A 17682-nucleotide genomic window follows, 5' to 3' on the forward strand; every position below is an offset into this window, starting at 1 on the left:
TGACACTTTTTTTTTTTTTTTCCACCAAAACAGAAAATCCCTTTAAAAGGTTTGTATCCCCTAGACACAGTATAGGTGAAAACAAGGTGATTGAGAATCCGACTGCTGGGACCTGCACCGATCACGAGAATAGGACCCCCAGGGATCTGGAGAACAGGGATCACATTCCCAGTAATTGGTGTAGCACCAGGAGGAACCTGTGTCCTGCCACTCCATGTGTATGGGAGCGTCAGATTTGCCCGAATGCACCCGTTAGTGTTTGCAAAGGATTATGGGTAATGGTGTGAACCTCCTCTGCTGATCTCTAGCCCCGCCCCTGCTTTTCTTTAGCTGAGGACCAATGGTATCAATAGGAAATGCAGCCTATTTTTCGGCTGCACTTTAGACCTAATTTTCTTCTATGTGTTTCATCTTCATGCATCCGCAGTTTTCAACATTTTTTCCTCCCCATAAGGGAAGTTGTGGATAGATCTGTGATGGCTGCACTGATCATTTTATAGCTATATAGTAACTTACAGTCAGATTTACCTGGAAAACCCCCCAAATGATATTGCACTTGGTGCATGTATAATTAAAATGCAAATTATATCCTCATTGAAATGCAAATTCTGTTGCAGAGATTTTGACATGTATTGCACCAAATTCTGCTGTATTTATTCGTAGTGCTGCAGCTTTGCCTCCAGTTTATACGTTACAATGGAATAAAGGGTTAATAACTTTAGTGTCCTAAATCTTTAAAGTTCATCGTGTGCTCCGGAGATTTCTCTGGAGGAACCAGATTCGGAAATACTTGGTACTACTGGTCGAACAGGGGGAATTGTTCGCCCTCATTCTGAAGGCGGCTGGGGGCATCGTTTTGGAATGATGATTTTTTAAAAATCTAAAACCCCTTTTAGAGATGTGCGGGGGATGGGGCTTTCATTCTGAACCTGTACCCTGATCACACATCGGGGGGAGTCAGCGTCCCCTGTTCTTGTGCTGATTCCTGTGGTCCAGACCCCCCCCCTAGTAATCACTCTGTTGCTCTTGGTTTCATTATTTTAGTATTTTCGGTTTGTTCAGTATATGTATATTCCTGCCGGTGCTCCGTGTGGCGGTACTGTGTGTTATACAGGCGGTCCCCTACTTAAGGACACCCGACTTACAGACAACCCATAGTTACAGACAGACCCCTCTGACCTCTGGTTAAGCTTGCTCAATGCTTTATCATAGTCCCAGATTGCAATAATCAGCTGTAAGATGTCTGTAATGAAGGTTTATTGATAACCCTTGGTCCCATTACAGCAAAAAATGTTTAAACTCCAATTGTCACTGGGGCCAAATTTTTTTTGTCTGGATCTACAATTATGAAATATACAGTTTCGACTTACATACAAATTCAACTTAAGAACAAACCTCCAGACCCTATCTTGTACGTAACCCGGGGACTGCCTGTATATGGCGGCCGTCCAAACACAAGATGTATTGTAACCCCGTGTCTGTATTCCTTTGTCTCCAGGGCTTTGGCCGACATGAACAATGATGGTAGAATGGACCAGCTGGAGTTCTCCATAGCTATGAAACTGATCAAACTGAAGCTGCAAGGATACCCGCTGCCCTCCGCTCTCCCCACCGCCATGCTGAAGCCGCCAGTCACCATGCCAGCTCCGCCAAGCTTTGGTTAGTGTCATGTAAGCTGTTAACTTAAAGGGCTTGTCCCAAGTTTCAGTGTTATCCAGTATTGACATGGTGAAGGTTTGACTGCTGGGACCTCCATCGATCACGTGAAGGGGGATCCTGGTCTCACTAAATGCAAGAGCGGGCAGGGCGAGCATGTTTGTTGCTGATCTGTATGTAGCAGGAGTCAGTCTGCCGCTCATTTAGTGAGATAAGGGACCTCCATCATCGTGATCAGTAGAGGTCCCAGCAGTAAGACCATCACCAGTAAGATTGTAAACCCTTATCCACTGGATAGAGGATAACTTGGAAACTTGGGAGGACGTTGTCTTATGTTGTCTTATGGATAGATAAGTGACTGATTGCTAGGGGTCCTACAAGTGACCTCCGCCTGTTCTCCTTCATAACCATATGTACAAGCTGCCCTGTTTTGTGTCTTCCAGGTATAAGTGGCATGGCCGCTATGCCGCCCCTTGCTGCTGTAGCCCCTGTGCCAATGCCTCCCATTCCAGTAGTAGGGATGTCTCCTCCTTTAGTGTCCTCTGTTCCCGCAGCAGCAGTGCCACCCATGGCTAATGGAGCGCCAGCCGTCATCCAGCCTCTTCCTGCTTTTGCTCATTCGGGTACGCTGCTTGTCGCCAATCCTCGTTGCATCTCACTTCTCTCTTATTATGCTGTTTTATTAAAGAAATAGTGAATGGAGCTCATTATTAAACGTGACATTGTGTCTTTGTGGTCCATATGGCATAAAGCTGAGATAAAGGTGCTGTTTGATGGGAGCCTTCGTAGTGTCAGTGTTTCTTCTAAAATATGACACTTACTCGTAGATCTGGGCACTGTGACTGTGGTATCTTATATTTGTTATCCATGGCCTCATTCCTTCTAAAATAAGCTCATATAATTATCCCCTTGCTCTTTCTATACTTCTCCCTCTACCTGATGTAGTCTCACTGCAGCATAGGAAGTTTCAGCACACAGTAAGAGGAGGGGGTGGGGGGAGTATACCTGAACAGTGTAACAGCCTGTAAAGCTAAAGCACAGATGGTCTCTGGTAACGCCCCCAGAAGCCATTCAGGCTTATTAGCATAATTTTAAAAATTTATTTTAGATGGAATATAAGAAGATACCACAGTCCCAGTGCCTGGGACTATGTGTAATGTCCCTGGTATATCAGGATGGATTTTGGTAGATTTTCTTTAATCGAATAACCTCAAGTAATAGTTGAACCTCTTGCGCTCCATACTACTGTCTACACCATACATACTAAATGCAGTTGAGTTGGATCCAATTTTATGTCTCGGTCCTTGTCTTAATTTGCGGATTCAAAGCTGCCCCCCTGCAGGTTCAGTGTCTTTAGAGGGGTTATTGCTGCACTCAGACGCTACATATATTTGGTATCGCTGCTACATTATGGATCACGTTTCATAATTGTTGTTGTATTTCTTTATGGTAATGATGGTAGATCCTAATTGTACTGAGTGTTCAGGCGGCTTTGTGTCCCTGCTACCTAACAAACATCCACACATATAATAAGATCTTTCCTCTGAGTGTTATTCTCAGAGCGGGAGATATTTGTACTGTGTAGAGGAAGAACATGATATTATTCAGTAAAAGTGACCCTGCTGAATATCATATTTTTCCGAAAGAGGAAGCTGTGACTAACCAGGTAAAACTGTAGATAGCAATGTGCACACAGTGATATCTGTCTCTCTCTGCCTGCAGCCACATTGCCAAAGAGTTCGTCATTCGGCCGTTCCGGTGCCGGAGCCCAAATGAACACTAAGACCCTGCAGAAAGCGCAGTCGTTTGATGTCCCCGTGTAAGTATAACTAAAGCCCGAGCCAATGCATGACCATCACTTGTGCGCTCTGATGTATGATGAGATCTGTCTGGTCCGATTGTAGGACCCCTCCGGTGGTGGATTGGGCCGTACCGCAGTCTTCAAGGCTGAAGTATAGACAGTTGTTCAACAGCCACGATAAAACCATGAGCGGACACCTCACAGGTAGGAAGATCCCTCTCAGTTTAGAGTCTTTCCATCCAGTAACCCTCCAGTCAATGAACTAATTTTGGCTATATATTGGTACTAATAATCGCCATACTCCAGGGAAAATTTTGGTTCCTTGGTGTATGGTTGAATGGAGTATGCATGTTTTTTTTTTTCTGTAGTTAGTGGAGCCCATTCATATTCTCCATGTATCCACATAGGGCCGTGGTGGCGATCCTATGGCATGGGTGCCAGGGGTGCCCCTTACAGCCCTCTCTGAGGACACCTCACTGGGTTCATCTGTCAGGACTCAGGGCTTCCTCCTGCAGGCTGCCCTGGACCTTTGAGCAATGCTACAGCCTCCTCCTTAGGCTACATTCACACACATGTATGGGGGACGTATATACGGCCGATATACATCCCCCAAACACTTCTATGGGCTCACGGCACCGTACGTGAGTGGTACAGTGCAACACATACGGCACCGTACCGCTCCGTAGCCCGTACTGTACTGCTCCGTAGCCCGTACTGTACTGCTCCGTAGCCCGTAGAAAGATATGTCCTATCTTTCTACGTTCTAGGGCGCCATGTATCCTTTTGGAGAGGGGCGTGGGTGAGCTGCGCTCATCCTCTGCTCCTCTCCGCAGCGCTGATGTATGCCCGCCGTACTGTGGTACGGCGGGCATAAATCGTCTGAATGTAGCCTTACAGTTTTATTGACGTCTTCCGGACGCAAATACGATTGAGAGATGTGACAGAGCAGGGGACAATAAGTTACTGCCATGTTGGCACTTTGGTTATAAATAAGCCGGTTTGGGGTTTTAGGTTTTAGTTTGGGTACTCAGTCTCTGAAAGGTTCACCATCACGGACATATAGGGCACATGGATGAGGTCTGTGATGCCTCATTTATAGAGTAGGCCAAGTTGTAGATAAAGATTTATGCAAATGTTGTCCCTACCTGAAATGTTGTTGTTTTGAAGTCTATTGTCTGTGCGCCATGAATAATATATGGTAATGATTCCTACGTTTCAGGTCCTCAAGCCAGAACTATACTTATGCAATCTAGTTTACCACAAGCCCAGCTAGCTACTATATGGTAAGTGGGTTATGGCTGATATGACATGGCTGTGATGTTCTCTTTACATCCTTGTTGTTCTCCTCTCAGTACTATGTGTAGGTTGTGAGGACTTTCCCTGCTCTGTCCAGGTTTGGTTTATTTGACTGCAAGTTCAGCATGTGTCCTGCCGTTCCATTCAGTACTATGGGAATGTTGGAACGCTGCTGAGCACATCGCTCGGGTAGCTCCTATCCACCATCTGAGAAGCAGGCAATTCCTAAGTACGGCTCTGCAATTTCTGACATTCCCTCAACCTCCGTTTGTGAGAGTGTGACCCCCATTTTCTTAAATAGTGGGGGACACGGTTGTTGGACCCACCCATGTTATGGGGGATAACAGACTTGTGCCAACCTCATTAAAGGATTTTCCTAGGCTTCCTACTCCCTATTTGAGCTATTGGAGGGATGGCTAAAAGTGCTGTGTTAAATTATTCTCGGGGATGCAATCGTATTAAAACCATACTTGGGGTGGTGGCACACGTGGCGTTTTGAACCCGTTTTTAGTCATGCGTTTTCAGTTTGTCAAAAAAGCATCCGTTTTTGTCCATTTTTATTAAAGTAATTGGAAAAACCTGACAAAAACAGATACATTTTCAAAAAAACGCATGACTAAAAACGGGTTCAAAACGCCACGTGTGCCACCATTCTCGCTCTTCCCGCTGCTCCCTGTTTCTCTACTTTTATATTGTCCTCAGAAGTCGGGCTCCCTCAGGGTCTCCACAGGCCGTAGCTTCCTAGATCTCGTCCACCTCCGATCCTTAAATTTTGTTCCTGGATATATTCATCTTCTATTTTTTGTTTTTTTTGTTTTTTTTTACAGGAATCTTTCCGATATCGATCAAGATGGGAAGCTGACGGCTGAGGAGTTCATCTTGGCTATGCACTTAATAGACCTGGCTATGTCCGGGCAGCCGCTGCCTCCTGCCCTGCCTTCAGATTACATCCCTCCATCTTTTCGGTAAGGAGCTGATCTTGCTACACAAGAATAGGAGAATTTCTGAGAATTTTTTTTTCTTGTTTTAGTAATTATTTGTCAGCAAATAAATGTTATTGTTTGTATTATAAAAGTTATACAATTTTCCAATATACTTTCTGTATCTATTCCTCACAGTTTTATCGATCTCTGCTTGCTGTCCTTCTTCTATAGGAAGCTTCTGTGGTTACTTTCCATGGTCACACAGGTGCACAGCTCATTATATCATGGCTCTGATTACTCTGATATTCACAAGCCGTGCACCTGTCCAACATAGGAGCTTCCTATAGAATGACAGCAAGCAGAGATCCAGAAAACTGAGGAATTGATCCAGAAAGTATCTTGGAAAATTGTTTAACTTTTTATAATACAGCTAATAACATTCACTTGCTGAAATGGGAATGTCCCTTTCCCACTTAGAGACCCTCCAGTAATTTATTTTTTGTCCCTTTTCATTCTCTCCCTAGCCCCCCTGTCCGTACAGATCAGTAAGTATTAACTTATTTGGCTATTGCTTCTTATCCGGTCTATTGCTTCCTGAAAAGTTGTAGTTTCTTAGGTCATCTCATTGTGACTTGGTATAATTGACATGGATGTTGGCCAGAGGGAGTGATCTATACTGCACAGACCCTTTGCAGAGGGGAACACAAAACTTGTTAGAGCTGCAGCGGATGATGATCGAGATTTCTGTAATCCAGTTATTAGGGGCATGGTAATGCAGCCTCCTGATTGGATACCTATGGTCTCCTATATTCTATTGTGGAATATAGAGACAGAGAGGTTATTACACTGTCCTCCCAGCAGGTACAGATGATAGCTGATCATGTGATGCTCTCCCTATGCTTCATGGATAACATAGAAGACATCCATGAACGTCTTAAAGGATCTGCCACAGCCGTTCTTGTAGAGTCCAGAGCCTTGATGGGTCACAGATGCCACAGACTACACTGTATTAGATTGTATTTGGTTAGGCTGATTTTTACATTTTAGCTAACTATGTTTATATTTTTCAATTGATTTGGGGTTGTATTTCCCAGGAGAGTGCGCTCTGGCAGTGGCATATCTATGATGAGCTCTGTGTCTGTAGATCAGCGTTTACCCGAAGAACCAGCAGAGGAAGAGCCGCAACTGACAGACAAAAAGCTTCCGGGTATGTTTTTTTTTACTGAATGGGAATTATGAGGAGTGAATGAAAGAGGAGTCTTATTAGGCTTGGGATAAGTTGATGCATTTGTTTGATACCTTCTGTTATTAATAGTGGAAAGTGCTATTAATACCAGATATCTATCGGGCGGTCCATTACAGTCTAAGGAGAACAGAAGATTTGGGGGTCCCTCTATGTCTCTGACAAAGAGCACCCAACCTGCTAGATTACACAAAGACCCATCGGTAGGAGTTGGAGGCCCAGCATAGGTCCTTCTCTCATCACTACATCTGACCTGCTGCGTTATTCTTCCAGTGACCTTTGAAGATAAAAAGAGGGAGAACTTTGAGCGCGGGAACCTGGAGCTGGAGAAGAGGAGGCAGGCTCTGCTGGAGCAGCAGCGTAAAGAGCAGGAGAGGCTGGCACAGCTGGAGCGGGCCGAACAGGAGAGGAAGGAGCGGGAGCGCCAGGAGCAGGAGAGAAAGAGGCAGCAAGAGCTGGAGAAGCAGCTAGAGAAGCAGCGAGAGCTGGAGAGACAGCGAGAAGAAGAGCGGAGAAAAGAGATCGAGCGCAGAGAGGTGAGTGACCCCAGAACAATAGAGCTGGAAGTAGTGATTGGCCATGGATAATTATGTGGAAAGGCCACCACCAACCTGATCACTGCAGGCCTTTACGAAATTTTTTTTTTTTTTTTTAATACCACTTTTTTGATACCACAAATGGTTTGTTTTCTCCAGTTTGAATGCAGTACAGACAGGTGATGGGTCACAACTTCAAAGGCTCATGCACACAAACATGCCATCAGGGTAAATTTGTGGCCGGTTTTGGTTGGAAGGAGATGGGAGGGGGGATGATGAGCGCTTCTCACCTCTCCCATCTCAGGAGTGCAACCTGTTCTATCTGTTACAGCGCGGCCACTGGCTCTGGCACGGTGTGCTCATTGCACAGTGACTGTCTTCTATAGACCTCAATCGTCGCCGTCGGCTAGCTGTCATATTTGCAGCTACCTCACGGCTGTCGTGTGCATGAGGCCTTCAAGTGCATTTTTAATATTATGGTGATAAGAAGTTGTCCAGAACTTCTGGCTCCTCTCTTCTTGCAGATTATTGAGACTAACATGATAAAATCATGCTTCCCCTAACAGCTGGCATCAGGAAGACAGCAGGGCAAGTGTAGAAATCTGTCTATTAGTGGATGTTGTGACTTTAAAGGTGATGACCATTGATGGGCTGACCCCAGTATAGGCTCTCAATGGTTGATCAGTGATGCAGTTAGCTGTATTTCACTGCAGCCATGACTCCCATTGGAACTGATCAATGGGAGTTGTGGTTGTAGTTACAGCTTCTGCCCACTACAGGGACGCAGCACTGTGGTTGCACCCCACAAAGGGGCAGGCTTTCTGTAGTAATTCCTGAAAAAGCCCTTTAAGGCTTTGAATTATAATTGGACTACACAAAAACTTTGAACACCCAATGGCAATGTCATGGTGGTCGTGTTGTGACAGGTGACCTAACACATCCATTAGAATCCCAAACTGCTGGGTTTGTGGTCCCAAGTCACAACATACCCCTCCAGATAAATCACACGTGACTGAAACTTGCATGTGAAATGCCTTTCCATTTCGTATTCAGGCAGCGAAACGAGAGCTCGAACGCCAGCGGCAACTGGAGTGGGAACGCAACCGGCGGCAGGAGCTCCTGAATCAGAGGAACAAGGAGCAGGAGGATATCGTGGTCTTAAAAGCAAAGAAGAAGACTCTGGAGTTTGAGCTGGAAGCTTTGGTAAGTTATCAGACTTGTCTGGCGTCGGCACATGATCTGCAGAATTGGACCTTTTGAGCCTATCTTATGTTTCTTTTAAAGAATGATAAAAAGCATCAGCTGGAAGGAAAGCTTCAAGACATCAGATATCGTCTCACTACACAACGTCAAGAGATAGAAAGTACCAACAAGTCGCGGGAGCTGAGGATTGCCGAAATCACACATCTACAGCAGCAGCTTCAGGTATGGAAGAGCTTCATCTACGTGTTGTCGATAGCCTTGACTCGCAAATCCACTGACCTTATTATATGGAGAGCAGTGGTTCCTATGCAGACTGAATGGAGCACAGGATAAGTCCTGCACTTAAATGACTTCTATGGGACATCTGGGACGGGTTTCAAGTATCCAGTCCTGGACGTCTTATGCATTACACTGCACCTCGGCGGGGGCCTTCTGCCGATCAGTGATCCGATCATTGTAGTCACACATGTATTCACTGTCAAATGGATAAGGGATTGAGTTTCTTTATAGATAATACCCCTCTAGTGTCGGTATAGTTATTCAGTTATAATTCCGATGGTGAACAAATATGATTTCTGCCTTCTAGGAGTCGCAGCAGCTGCTCGGAAGATTGATCCCTGATAAGCAGTTGCTCAATGATCAGTTGAAGCAGGTCCAGCAGAACAGTTTACACAGTGAGTATATAAATGGGGGTCATGAGACTTAGATCTGTGGATGTGATTGCCCCAGGGTGATCCTAGTTACATGATATATGGTTTGCCACCTCCCCCGATTGCTCCATACATACTCCATAGCTGCTGTGACTGTGTATGTGCATTACATCACTTACCCTGTACTGGAGCTGCGTGCACAGATCTGCAGGCTGCAGAGAGGGTCCCATTAAAATCAGGAGACATTTTTATGGCCACGTTTAGGTTACAGATCCTTCAGCTCATCTGACATGGACAGAAAACATGCCCCTTATTTAATCGCCCCTTTGGCTTCCCTCATTATATATAACAAGCAAGGCTGATGATAACATAGTATGCAGCACAGGTACAATTGTAAGGGCTGCTCTATGGTTATGTAAAGCGGTGGTTTTCTTTCCGGTCCCCAGGAGACTCCCTCCTCTCACTGAAGAGAGCATTGGAAGCCAAGGAGATGGGCCGCCAGCAGCTCCGAGACCAACTGGATGAAGTGGAGAAAGAAACCCGGGCAAAACTTCAGGAGATCGATGTCTTTAATAACCAGCTGAAGGTAATGACTGTGCTGCCATGTCTAGTAAGGGCCAATATACTCGTATTTTGTAGTTTGGTCTTGATCAGATCAGTGTCCTCCTCACAGCGGGTGTTTAATTGCTCTGAATCCCTCAAAATCACAATAACTGGAGACTACAAGTTTCTATCAAAGTGAATTGAGCAGGGAGGGTGTCAAATATATATATATACCACCGCTATATACACCTGGGACCCATGGTCAAGGTCACTGCATGTCCCTGTGGCCGTACACACAGAGATCAGACACTTATTCCTGTAGGTAGGTAATAATTGTCTTTAATGATAATGTTTCTGTGATGGAAAATAGAGCAGCAGAATCGTTCTGTTTCTACAAATTTGGATTGTCCTTGTCTAAAAACTTCAATACTAGAAAGTGTTGGAAATTGCTCATCACAGCGCTCACCTATCTCCAGCACTCTAGTAATAATAAATAATAATTCCTTTATTTATATAGCGCACACAGATTACGCAGCGCTGCACAAAACTTGCCAAATAAGTCCCTGTCGGGGCTCACAATCTAAGCAACCTACCTGTATGATTTGGAGTGTGGGAGGAAACTCGCGCAAACACGGAGAGAACATAAACTCTTTGCAGATGTTGACCCCGGGACTAGAACTCAGGTCCCCAATGCTGCAAACTCATTCATTGACTGTGTAGCGGAGATAACAAGACTCCCATAGTATTGACTGGAGCGCAGGACACGTGCTCCATCTGCCCCTCCACTCGTTAGTGAGAATGGACCCCCATTTCCATGATTGGTGGGAGACCCAGCAGTCGGAGCCTCACTGATCAGATAGTTCTCCTCCACTGAGTGGTCCGGTGTTGGCTCTGGCGCTTCATTATGTGCCATGTGTATTATAGACGTCTTGTGTGTGATGTACACGGACCCGCTATCTGCGTAGTGATGTCCACACAATTTCTCTTCCATTGGCTTCTATAGAGGCTCATAGTCGCATATACCAGGTGTTTCTCTCTTCCGGTCTGGGCCTATGGGGGATTCAGCACCTGAGTGTTTGGCTGGTCTCTGGGGATGTGCCAAATACTAGGACTACTTCTTCTATAAGGTCTCTGTACCCTGTTGTCTATCCTCCTGTATTCCTCTGTGGACACGTAGTCCATTGTTCTGGTGATTGCTATCATATCCCACATTGTAGTCCCAGATTTGTATTGCGGACATCAAGTAAACGCTGATAATGTCTAATATGGGATCACCTGCCAGTTGGTGCAATGTTTGCTTGTCACCAATATATTTCGTTGATGTTACCTAAACCTGAAAACTCCAGTAACCGAACCAATGTCTCTTCCAGGAGCTGCGGGAGATGCACAACAAGCAGCAGCTGGAGAAGCAGAAGGACATGGAGGCTGAGAAGATGAGGCAGAAGGAGCAGGAACGCAAGATGTTTGAGCTGGAGAAGCAGAAGGAGGAGGCTTTTAGGTAAGATCCTACATCCTTTATTATACTCCAGAGCTGCACTCACTATTCTGCTGCTGGTGCAGTCACTGTGTACATACATGACATTACTTATCCTGTACTGATCCTGAGTTACATCCTGTATTATACCCCAGAGCTGCACTCACTATTCTGCTGCTGGTACAGTCACTGTGTACATACATGACATTACTTATCCTGTACTGATCCTGAGTTACATCCTGTATTATACTCCAGAGCTGCACTCACTATTCTGCTGCTGGTGCAGTCACTGTGTACATACATGACATTACTTATCCTGTACTGATCCTGAGTTACATCTGGCATCTGGTCTAAAGCTGCATTCAAAATGCTGACATATTTTTATTTCTCATGTTACATCTACACCTGGAACCTTTTTTTAGTAGGTTAATGTATAGATATCCTGTATCCTATGTGTACTGTAGACCTCACGTCTGTATATTTATTCAGCCTGATAGCTGAGTGCAGTATAGACGATGCAAAGCAGGCCAGACAGGGAAGCTGCCAAATGTGTTTATGTTGGATATAGGGAGATGCCAGAGATCAGACCTTTATTGCCCCATTTGCTTTGTAGGGGGGGCTCAACGTAGGACCCTTTATTTGGCCGTTTAATGTATGTGACTGGTTCTTGAGTGTTAACCCTTGCTTGTACAATGATCCTTCAGGAAGGCGCAAGAGCAGGAGAAGCAATGGCAGGACCGTGTGAAGCAGGAAGAAGAGCCTCCGCAACACAAAGTCCTACAAGATGAAGAGAAGCTGAAGAGAGAAGAATCCTTAAAGAGGATGGAGGAGGACAGGAGATTGGAGATCCAGGAAAAATCCAGCAAACTTTTCCAGCAGCCGCCTGAGCCCATGAAGCCTGGAGGACAGGTCCCCTGGACAGGTACAGGTGTGTGCTGCGGACGGGTGCATGAAAGATAGACCGTCCAAGAAAGATAGACTTGCATTGCTCCTAAAGGGATAGAACATGCTGAGGTATACTATTACTTTATAATCAGAGGGCATGGACCACCTGGGTATGAGGTGAAGCCCCCTGCTCTGTTCTTGATCATGCGCTATGCTGCCAATGCAATGTAGCCCCATTCAAGTTAATAGGGGCAGATCCTTGCTGAGCCGTGACGCTGGGGAAATTTAGAAGGGATCACAGTTCTAACTGGTTGTGGTCCCTTCATCATGGGGGACCCCAGAGGTTGGAGGTCGTATAGAATATCACTTTGCCCCATTTTAGTTGCTCCATTGCACTTATGATAAAAAGTATGAAAAAGTATTGTCCGTGCGGACCTATGTGTGTGGTTACAGATTAGCTGTGGCATGGGCATGTCACTCCCTTCCACTGTGCGACTTGGCACACAATGTCTGCCATATAATTGGGGGGTACAGACCCTGCCTCCATTACACCACTGTTTTATTTTCTTGCTCCAGAGAAGGCCCCGCTCACCATCTCTCAGGGGGACGTGAAGGTCGTCTATTACCGAGCGCTCTATCCTTTTGATGCAAGAAGTCTGGATGAAATCACTATCCAGCCCGGAGATATTATCATGGTAAGCTCTGTCGTAGCAGGGTGATGGGTGATGCATAATTTGGGGTGCAGACACTGTTTGGTTGTCACCACTGCAGAATCTGTATTTGTTTCATCCATGTAAAATGTCTCTTAAAGAAAATCTACCATCATGATAAACCAGGGACACTTACTCATAGGCACCGTGACGCTGATAATCTTCTTATATTTGTTATCCATTACAGTGATCAGTGTAGGTCTCCCCTTCCCCCTGCACTTCTTGCTGCTGTTAGATTACCCAGGCAGAGGGAGGAGTGAGTGAAAAGACATCACTGAGGGGCTACTGTAACACCCCCAGGTGCCCTTTAGACTAATTAGCATAATTTTATTGGTTGATTTTTGAAAGGAAGGAGACTGTGGATAACAAATTATGAGTTTATGAGTAATGTACCTGGTTTATCATGAAGGATTTCGATGGTAGACTTCCTTTTAAAGGGGTTGTTATCCTCTATCCACAAGGGAAATTGCAGATGTTCCCCTAGTATTGAATGGTGCATCCCTCTTTCTTGCGTTTGGTCCTACCACCACCAATCAGATTGTTAACTTGATGTATAGCATTTGTTGTACCATCTGATAAGTTATGAAGGCCGTTACTCAGACCTGTTGTACTTGTGCATTGGCACATCAGACAGCCCCATGACTCTCACTCTCTACTCCTTAAGGTCGATGAAAGCCAAACTGGAGAGCCGGGATGGTTAGGGGGAGAACTGAAAGGAAAAACGGGCTGGTTCCCTGCCAATTATGCTGAGAGACTGCCAGAAAGCGAGTTCCCGAGTACAGCAAAGCAAGTAGCGGACACTACAGCCAAAGCCACCCTCCACCTAGCACCGGCCACGGCCACCTCATCGGCTTTCGTCGACACTTCTACAAATGCCAACAACTGGGCAGACTTCAGCTCCACGTAAGTGCCGCGTGTAGTGGGGGAAGTCTCCGGAGTCTTTTCTTTATAGGGATTTTGAGGCTTTCCCGAGCTGATTCTATTGTTACATCAGGTTCGGTCTGTATTGTGCTGATTTCCCGTTTCGTCTATATTGTAGGTGGCCAACTAATAATGAGAAGGCAGAGACCGACAACTGGGACACATGGGCAACTCAACCTTCACTAACAGTACCAAGTGCGGGCCAGATCCGGCAGCGCTCCGCCTTCACTCCCGCTACAGTCACAGGCTCGTCTCCCTCCCCGGTACTGGGTCAGGTAGGTCTATGACCTGGAAATTTAACAGCTCCATTCTCCGTGTGGTGGCCAGCCTAGGCAACTGCAGCTCCTGGTATGATAAATAATAACTGAGCTGCAGTTACACATCTCAGACACTACACAGAGAACAGAGCTGTTTATCCAGCTGCATTTTCTGCCTCGCCAACCTAAGATTGGTGACCTAACCTTTGGACAAGTTGTTAATATAACTTTTCTGTAAAACCCCTTTAAGTTAAATAGGGCTGGTGGAATGGAACTCCTATATGTGAATCCCCCTGGGGAGGCAGTAACTCGTGGGGAAATTTTACATGTCAGGTAGCCATGTAGTCTATAAAGGGCCACCAAAAGAAAGTGCCTGGTCTTCTACTAGGCCATTGTCTATGTTCTGGTTTGTGTTTCATTCCTGCAAACCTGGATTTGTCTGCTTCTATTTATAGGGTGAGAAGGTGGAAGGTCTCCAAGCTCAGGCTTTATACCCCTGGAGGGCCAAGAAGGATAACCACCTCAACTTCAACAAGAATGACACCATCACAGTTCTGGAGCAGCAGGACATGTGGTGGTTTGGTGAAGTCCAAGGACACAAGGGCTGGTTTCCCAAATCCTATGTGAAGCTCATTTCAGGTCCCCTTAGGAAGTCTACAAGGTTTGTACTAAGTGTATAGATGGTTTCTGTAGCAACGTTTTAGCCTTTTAATACAATTTTTAAAGGTTTAATATGGAAGGAGCAGATGCAATGTCTTCATTCTGATCTGCAGGGTTCAAAGGGGTTGCACCAACTTTGGTCCTTATCCACAATCTGATCTGTGGTGATTCTACTGCTTGGATCCCCCCCCCCCCCAAGGATCACTGTGGATAGGGGATAACAATTAAACTTTTATGCGTTAAAGGGGCTGTTCCATTGTAGCCACCTGTCCTGTATACACAAGATAGGGGATAATCCGATCACTGAGATCCCTTGGGAATGGTGGTTGGGGGTGAAGAGATCCCCGATAGTGAAGCAATGACTTTGCCTCGGAAAAATTTTTTTTCTTTGGAGCAGATTGTTGAGGGTTCCTTGGTTTATTTGTGAGATGAGAGATATTGGTTTATTTGGTTTATTTTTCTCTTTCACAGCATTGACTCAACATCATCTGAGAGCCCGGCTAGTCTAAAGAGAGTCTCCTCACCAGCATTCAAGCCTGTCCTAGGAGAAGGTGGGACCTGTTACAATCCCTCTTATTTCTGTTGTATTGCTGGAAGTTGGTTGAAATGTTTCATGATTGACCTAAAAGATGAATTTTTGTGTAAGGAGATGCTGCAGGGGAGCAGAGCGGCTCAGATGTAACGGCTTCAGTATCTGCTATTATCCTGTCTGCAAAGCTCCTGCACAGCGAAGTAGTTCTTAATTATGGACACTAGTAGTTTGTACTTTGCCGTGGGGCACCGCTGTGTGCATGGCCCCCTGTGCCCGGGAAGGACGCCGCTGTGTGCATCCTTCCTGTGCTTTGTTTTATGACATCTCGTCTTGTCTCCAGAATACATCGCCATGTACACCTATGAGAGCAATGAGCAGGGGGACCTGACCTTCCAGCAGGGAGATATGATTGTAGTCATAAAGAAGGATGGTGACTGGTGGACCGGGACTGTAGGGGACAAAACCGGAGTCTTCCCTTCCAACTACGTCCGACTCAAAGATTCCGAGGTAAAATAACTTTGATATAAATATTCTGGGGGATGTCCCTATTCGATTTTACATGAATTTTTTTTTCTTTTGCTTATAATTAAAGGGAATGGCGACAGCAGGAAAAACAGGAAGCCTCGGGAAGAAACCAGGTACGTAGATGTAGTTTTTTTTTGTAGATGATTTGACCATTGGATGCCCCATTAATCAGAATATTGGGGTCCTTTGTCTCCAGTATTTAACCCCGTGCTGCCTCTCTCTCCACTTAGAGATTGCCCAGGTCATTGCCCCCTATGCAGCTACGGGGCCTGAGCAGCTGACACTGGCGCCCGGGCAGCTGATTCTCATCAGGAAGAAGAACCCTGGAGGCTGGTGGGAAGGAGAACTGCAGGTAAGTGCTACAGACTGACGAACCTCGACGTCATAGTTGTAAATGAATGTAGAGACTAAAGGGCTGGTCGAGGTCAGATCGGTGTTAGAATAGACAGATCTGCCTCATCTTACCTGTGTCTCCTCACTACAGGCCCGTGGGAAGAAGAGGCAGATTGGATGGTTCCCCGCCAACTACGTCAAACTTCTGAGCCCCGGTACAAATAAAAGTACACCGACAGAGCCGCCCAAACCAGCAGTGTTACCCCCCGGTAAGTGGATTATATATGAGGTCTAGCTGTGTACCTCAGCTTTCAGTAGTCTAATATGTGTATGTGAGGAATAACTGAGTATACGGCCATCAGTTTCTGTAATTTGTAGTAGTCTGATAGATGCCGGTTGGAGACCGCGCTGCTGTATTGCTAAGAAGAAGCATTCAGTAGAGATTTTAGAGTGAAAAGTAGATGAGGGAGGATGAGAAGAGCCAAAGTGGAGAACAAATCGCTTTCCTCCAATAAGATATATATTCTAAGGTGAGGGACCATTTAAAGGGGTCCTCCTGCTTCTGATTAGCTTTTCTTTCAAAACTCCCACAATGATCAGCTGATTGCACATTATCACACCTCCCGAATAGTCGATCAGCTGTTATGTGTAAGGAAATGCCTTGGCAAGTGGTCCGCCTTCCTGCAGCGCCCCCCATAGGACATGTTTACATGTTCATATCTCGTCTTTTTTCTCTCTCGGTTCTAAGGATACATTGAGCAGATTTCTGACATGTATCCTTACATCGTAGGCCCATACAGTGGGACACGTTCTCTTGCTCCTCCCCTCCTTGAAAGCGAGAAGGAGGAGTTATAGGCAACAGTTGGTGATTAGCTCCTGTCGATGTTCTGGGTGTTCAGGGAAGTCAGTCCTCTAAGGAGGATGCTATTACTGGAGACCTTTCAAGGCATACACTCTGCGGAGGTCGGGGGTGGATGCAATACTTTGCATCTGCCGCCCATGGGTTCCAATGGCCTTTGAGTGTATCCGTAGTTTGCTGCTTCTTACCATCCTCTGATTCCTGATGAATGCAACGCATATTATGCAGATGGAGGAAAATACTTTACTGGCGTCATTTGATATCAATGTTCTATATGTGAAATTAATGGACGTGTCAGCTCCTCCGCATTGAGCAATGCTCTGCAGGACAGACTGAGTGTCCCGTGAAATGACTATTTGCGCTCTCGTGCTATGAGGCGGCCGGACTGACTTTATGGTGTCACTCTTCAGCGTGCCAGGTGATCGGGATGTACGACTACATCGCACAGAACGACGACGAGCTGGCGTTCTCCAAAGGTCAAGTCATCAACGTGCTGAACAAAGAAGACCCCGACTGGTGGAAGGGAGAACTGAACGGACAAGTCGGACTCTTCCCTTCCAACTACGTGAAGCTGACCACAGACATGGACCCCAGCCAGCAATGTAAGTAGAGGCTCGGGGGGGCTTTTCCATATACCCTGCCTGGGGAATGACATGCAGCATTGCTGTGATTCTG

The 17682-nt window shown here is 45.8% G+C and overlaps 1 protein-coding gene and 1 long non-coding RNA gene across 9 annotated transcripts in view; one reads left to right on the forward strand and one right to left on the reverse strand.

Annotated features, from left to right (window-relative positions):
* Positions 1-17682, forward strand: part of ITSN1 (intersectin 1) — a 54829-nt gene that overhangs the window by 17049 nt on the left and 20098 nt on the right. For 6 of the 8 annotated variants that reach the window (XM_072138698.1, XM_072138705.1, XM_072138707.1 and 3 more), the window contains exons 5-29: positions 1499-1659; positions 2100-2279; positions 3379-3475; positions 3561-3661; positions 4677-4740; positions 5581-5718; positions 6201-6221; positions 6771-6883; positions 7193-7455; positions 8509-8658; positions 8740-8880; positions 9245-9332; positions 9755-9894; positions 11222-11349; positions 12030-12253; positions 12787-12905; positions 13585-13823; positions 13960-14116; positions 14554-14759; positions 15230-15309; positions 15631-15797; positions 15883-15928; positions 16046-16167; positions 16300-16417; positions 17418-17609. In XM_072138698.1, the coding sequence (XP_071994799.1) occupies positions 1499-1659; positions 2100-2279; positions 3379-3475; positions 3561-3661; positions 4677-4740; positions 5581-5718; positions 6201-6221; positions 6771-6883; positions 7193-7455; positions 8509-8658; positions 8740-8880; positions 9245-9332; positions 9755-9894; positions 11222-11349; positions 12030-12253; positions 12787-12905; positions 13585-13823; positions 13960-14116; positions 14554-14759; positions 15230-15309; positions 15631-15797; positions 15883-15928; positions 16046-16167; positions 16300-16417; positions 17418-17609 (3455 nt within the window). The remainder of the gene's footprint in view (positions 1-1498; positions 1660-2099; positions 2280-3378; positions 3476-3560; positions 3662-4676; positions 4741-5580; positions 5719-6200; positions 6222-6770; positions 6884-7192; positions 7456-8508; positions 8659-8739; positions 8881-9244; positions 9333-9754; positions 9895-11221; positions 11350-12029; positions 12254-12786; positions 12906-13584; positions 13824-13959; positions 14117-14553; positions 14760-15229; positions 15310-15630; positions 15798-15882; positions 15929-16045; positions 16168-16299; positions 16418-17417; positions 17610-17682) is intronic. The other 2 variants (XM_072138704.1, XM_072138706.1) reach the window with 2 other exon arrangements.
* The window catches only part of LOC140119548 (uncharacterized), a 32808-nt gene that overhangs the window by 8614 nt on the left and 6512 nt on the right, over positions 1-17682 (reverse strand). The window lies entirely within an intron of this gene.

This window comes from Engystomops pustulosus, chromosome 2, assembly GCF_040894005.1.
Source record: "Engystomops pustulosus chromosome 2, aEngPut4.maternal, whole genome shotgun sequence".
NCBI classification, from domain to species: Eukaryota; Metazoa; Chordata; class Amphibia; order Anura; family Leptodactylidae; genus Engystomops; species Engystomops pustulosus.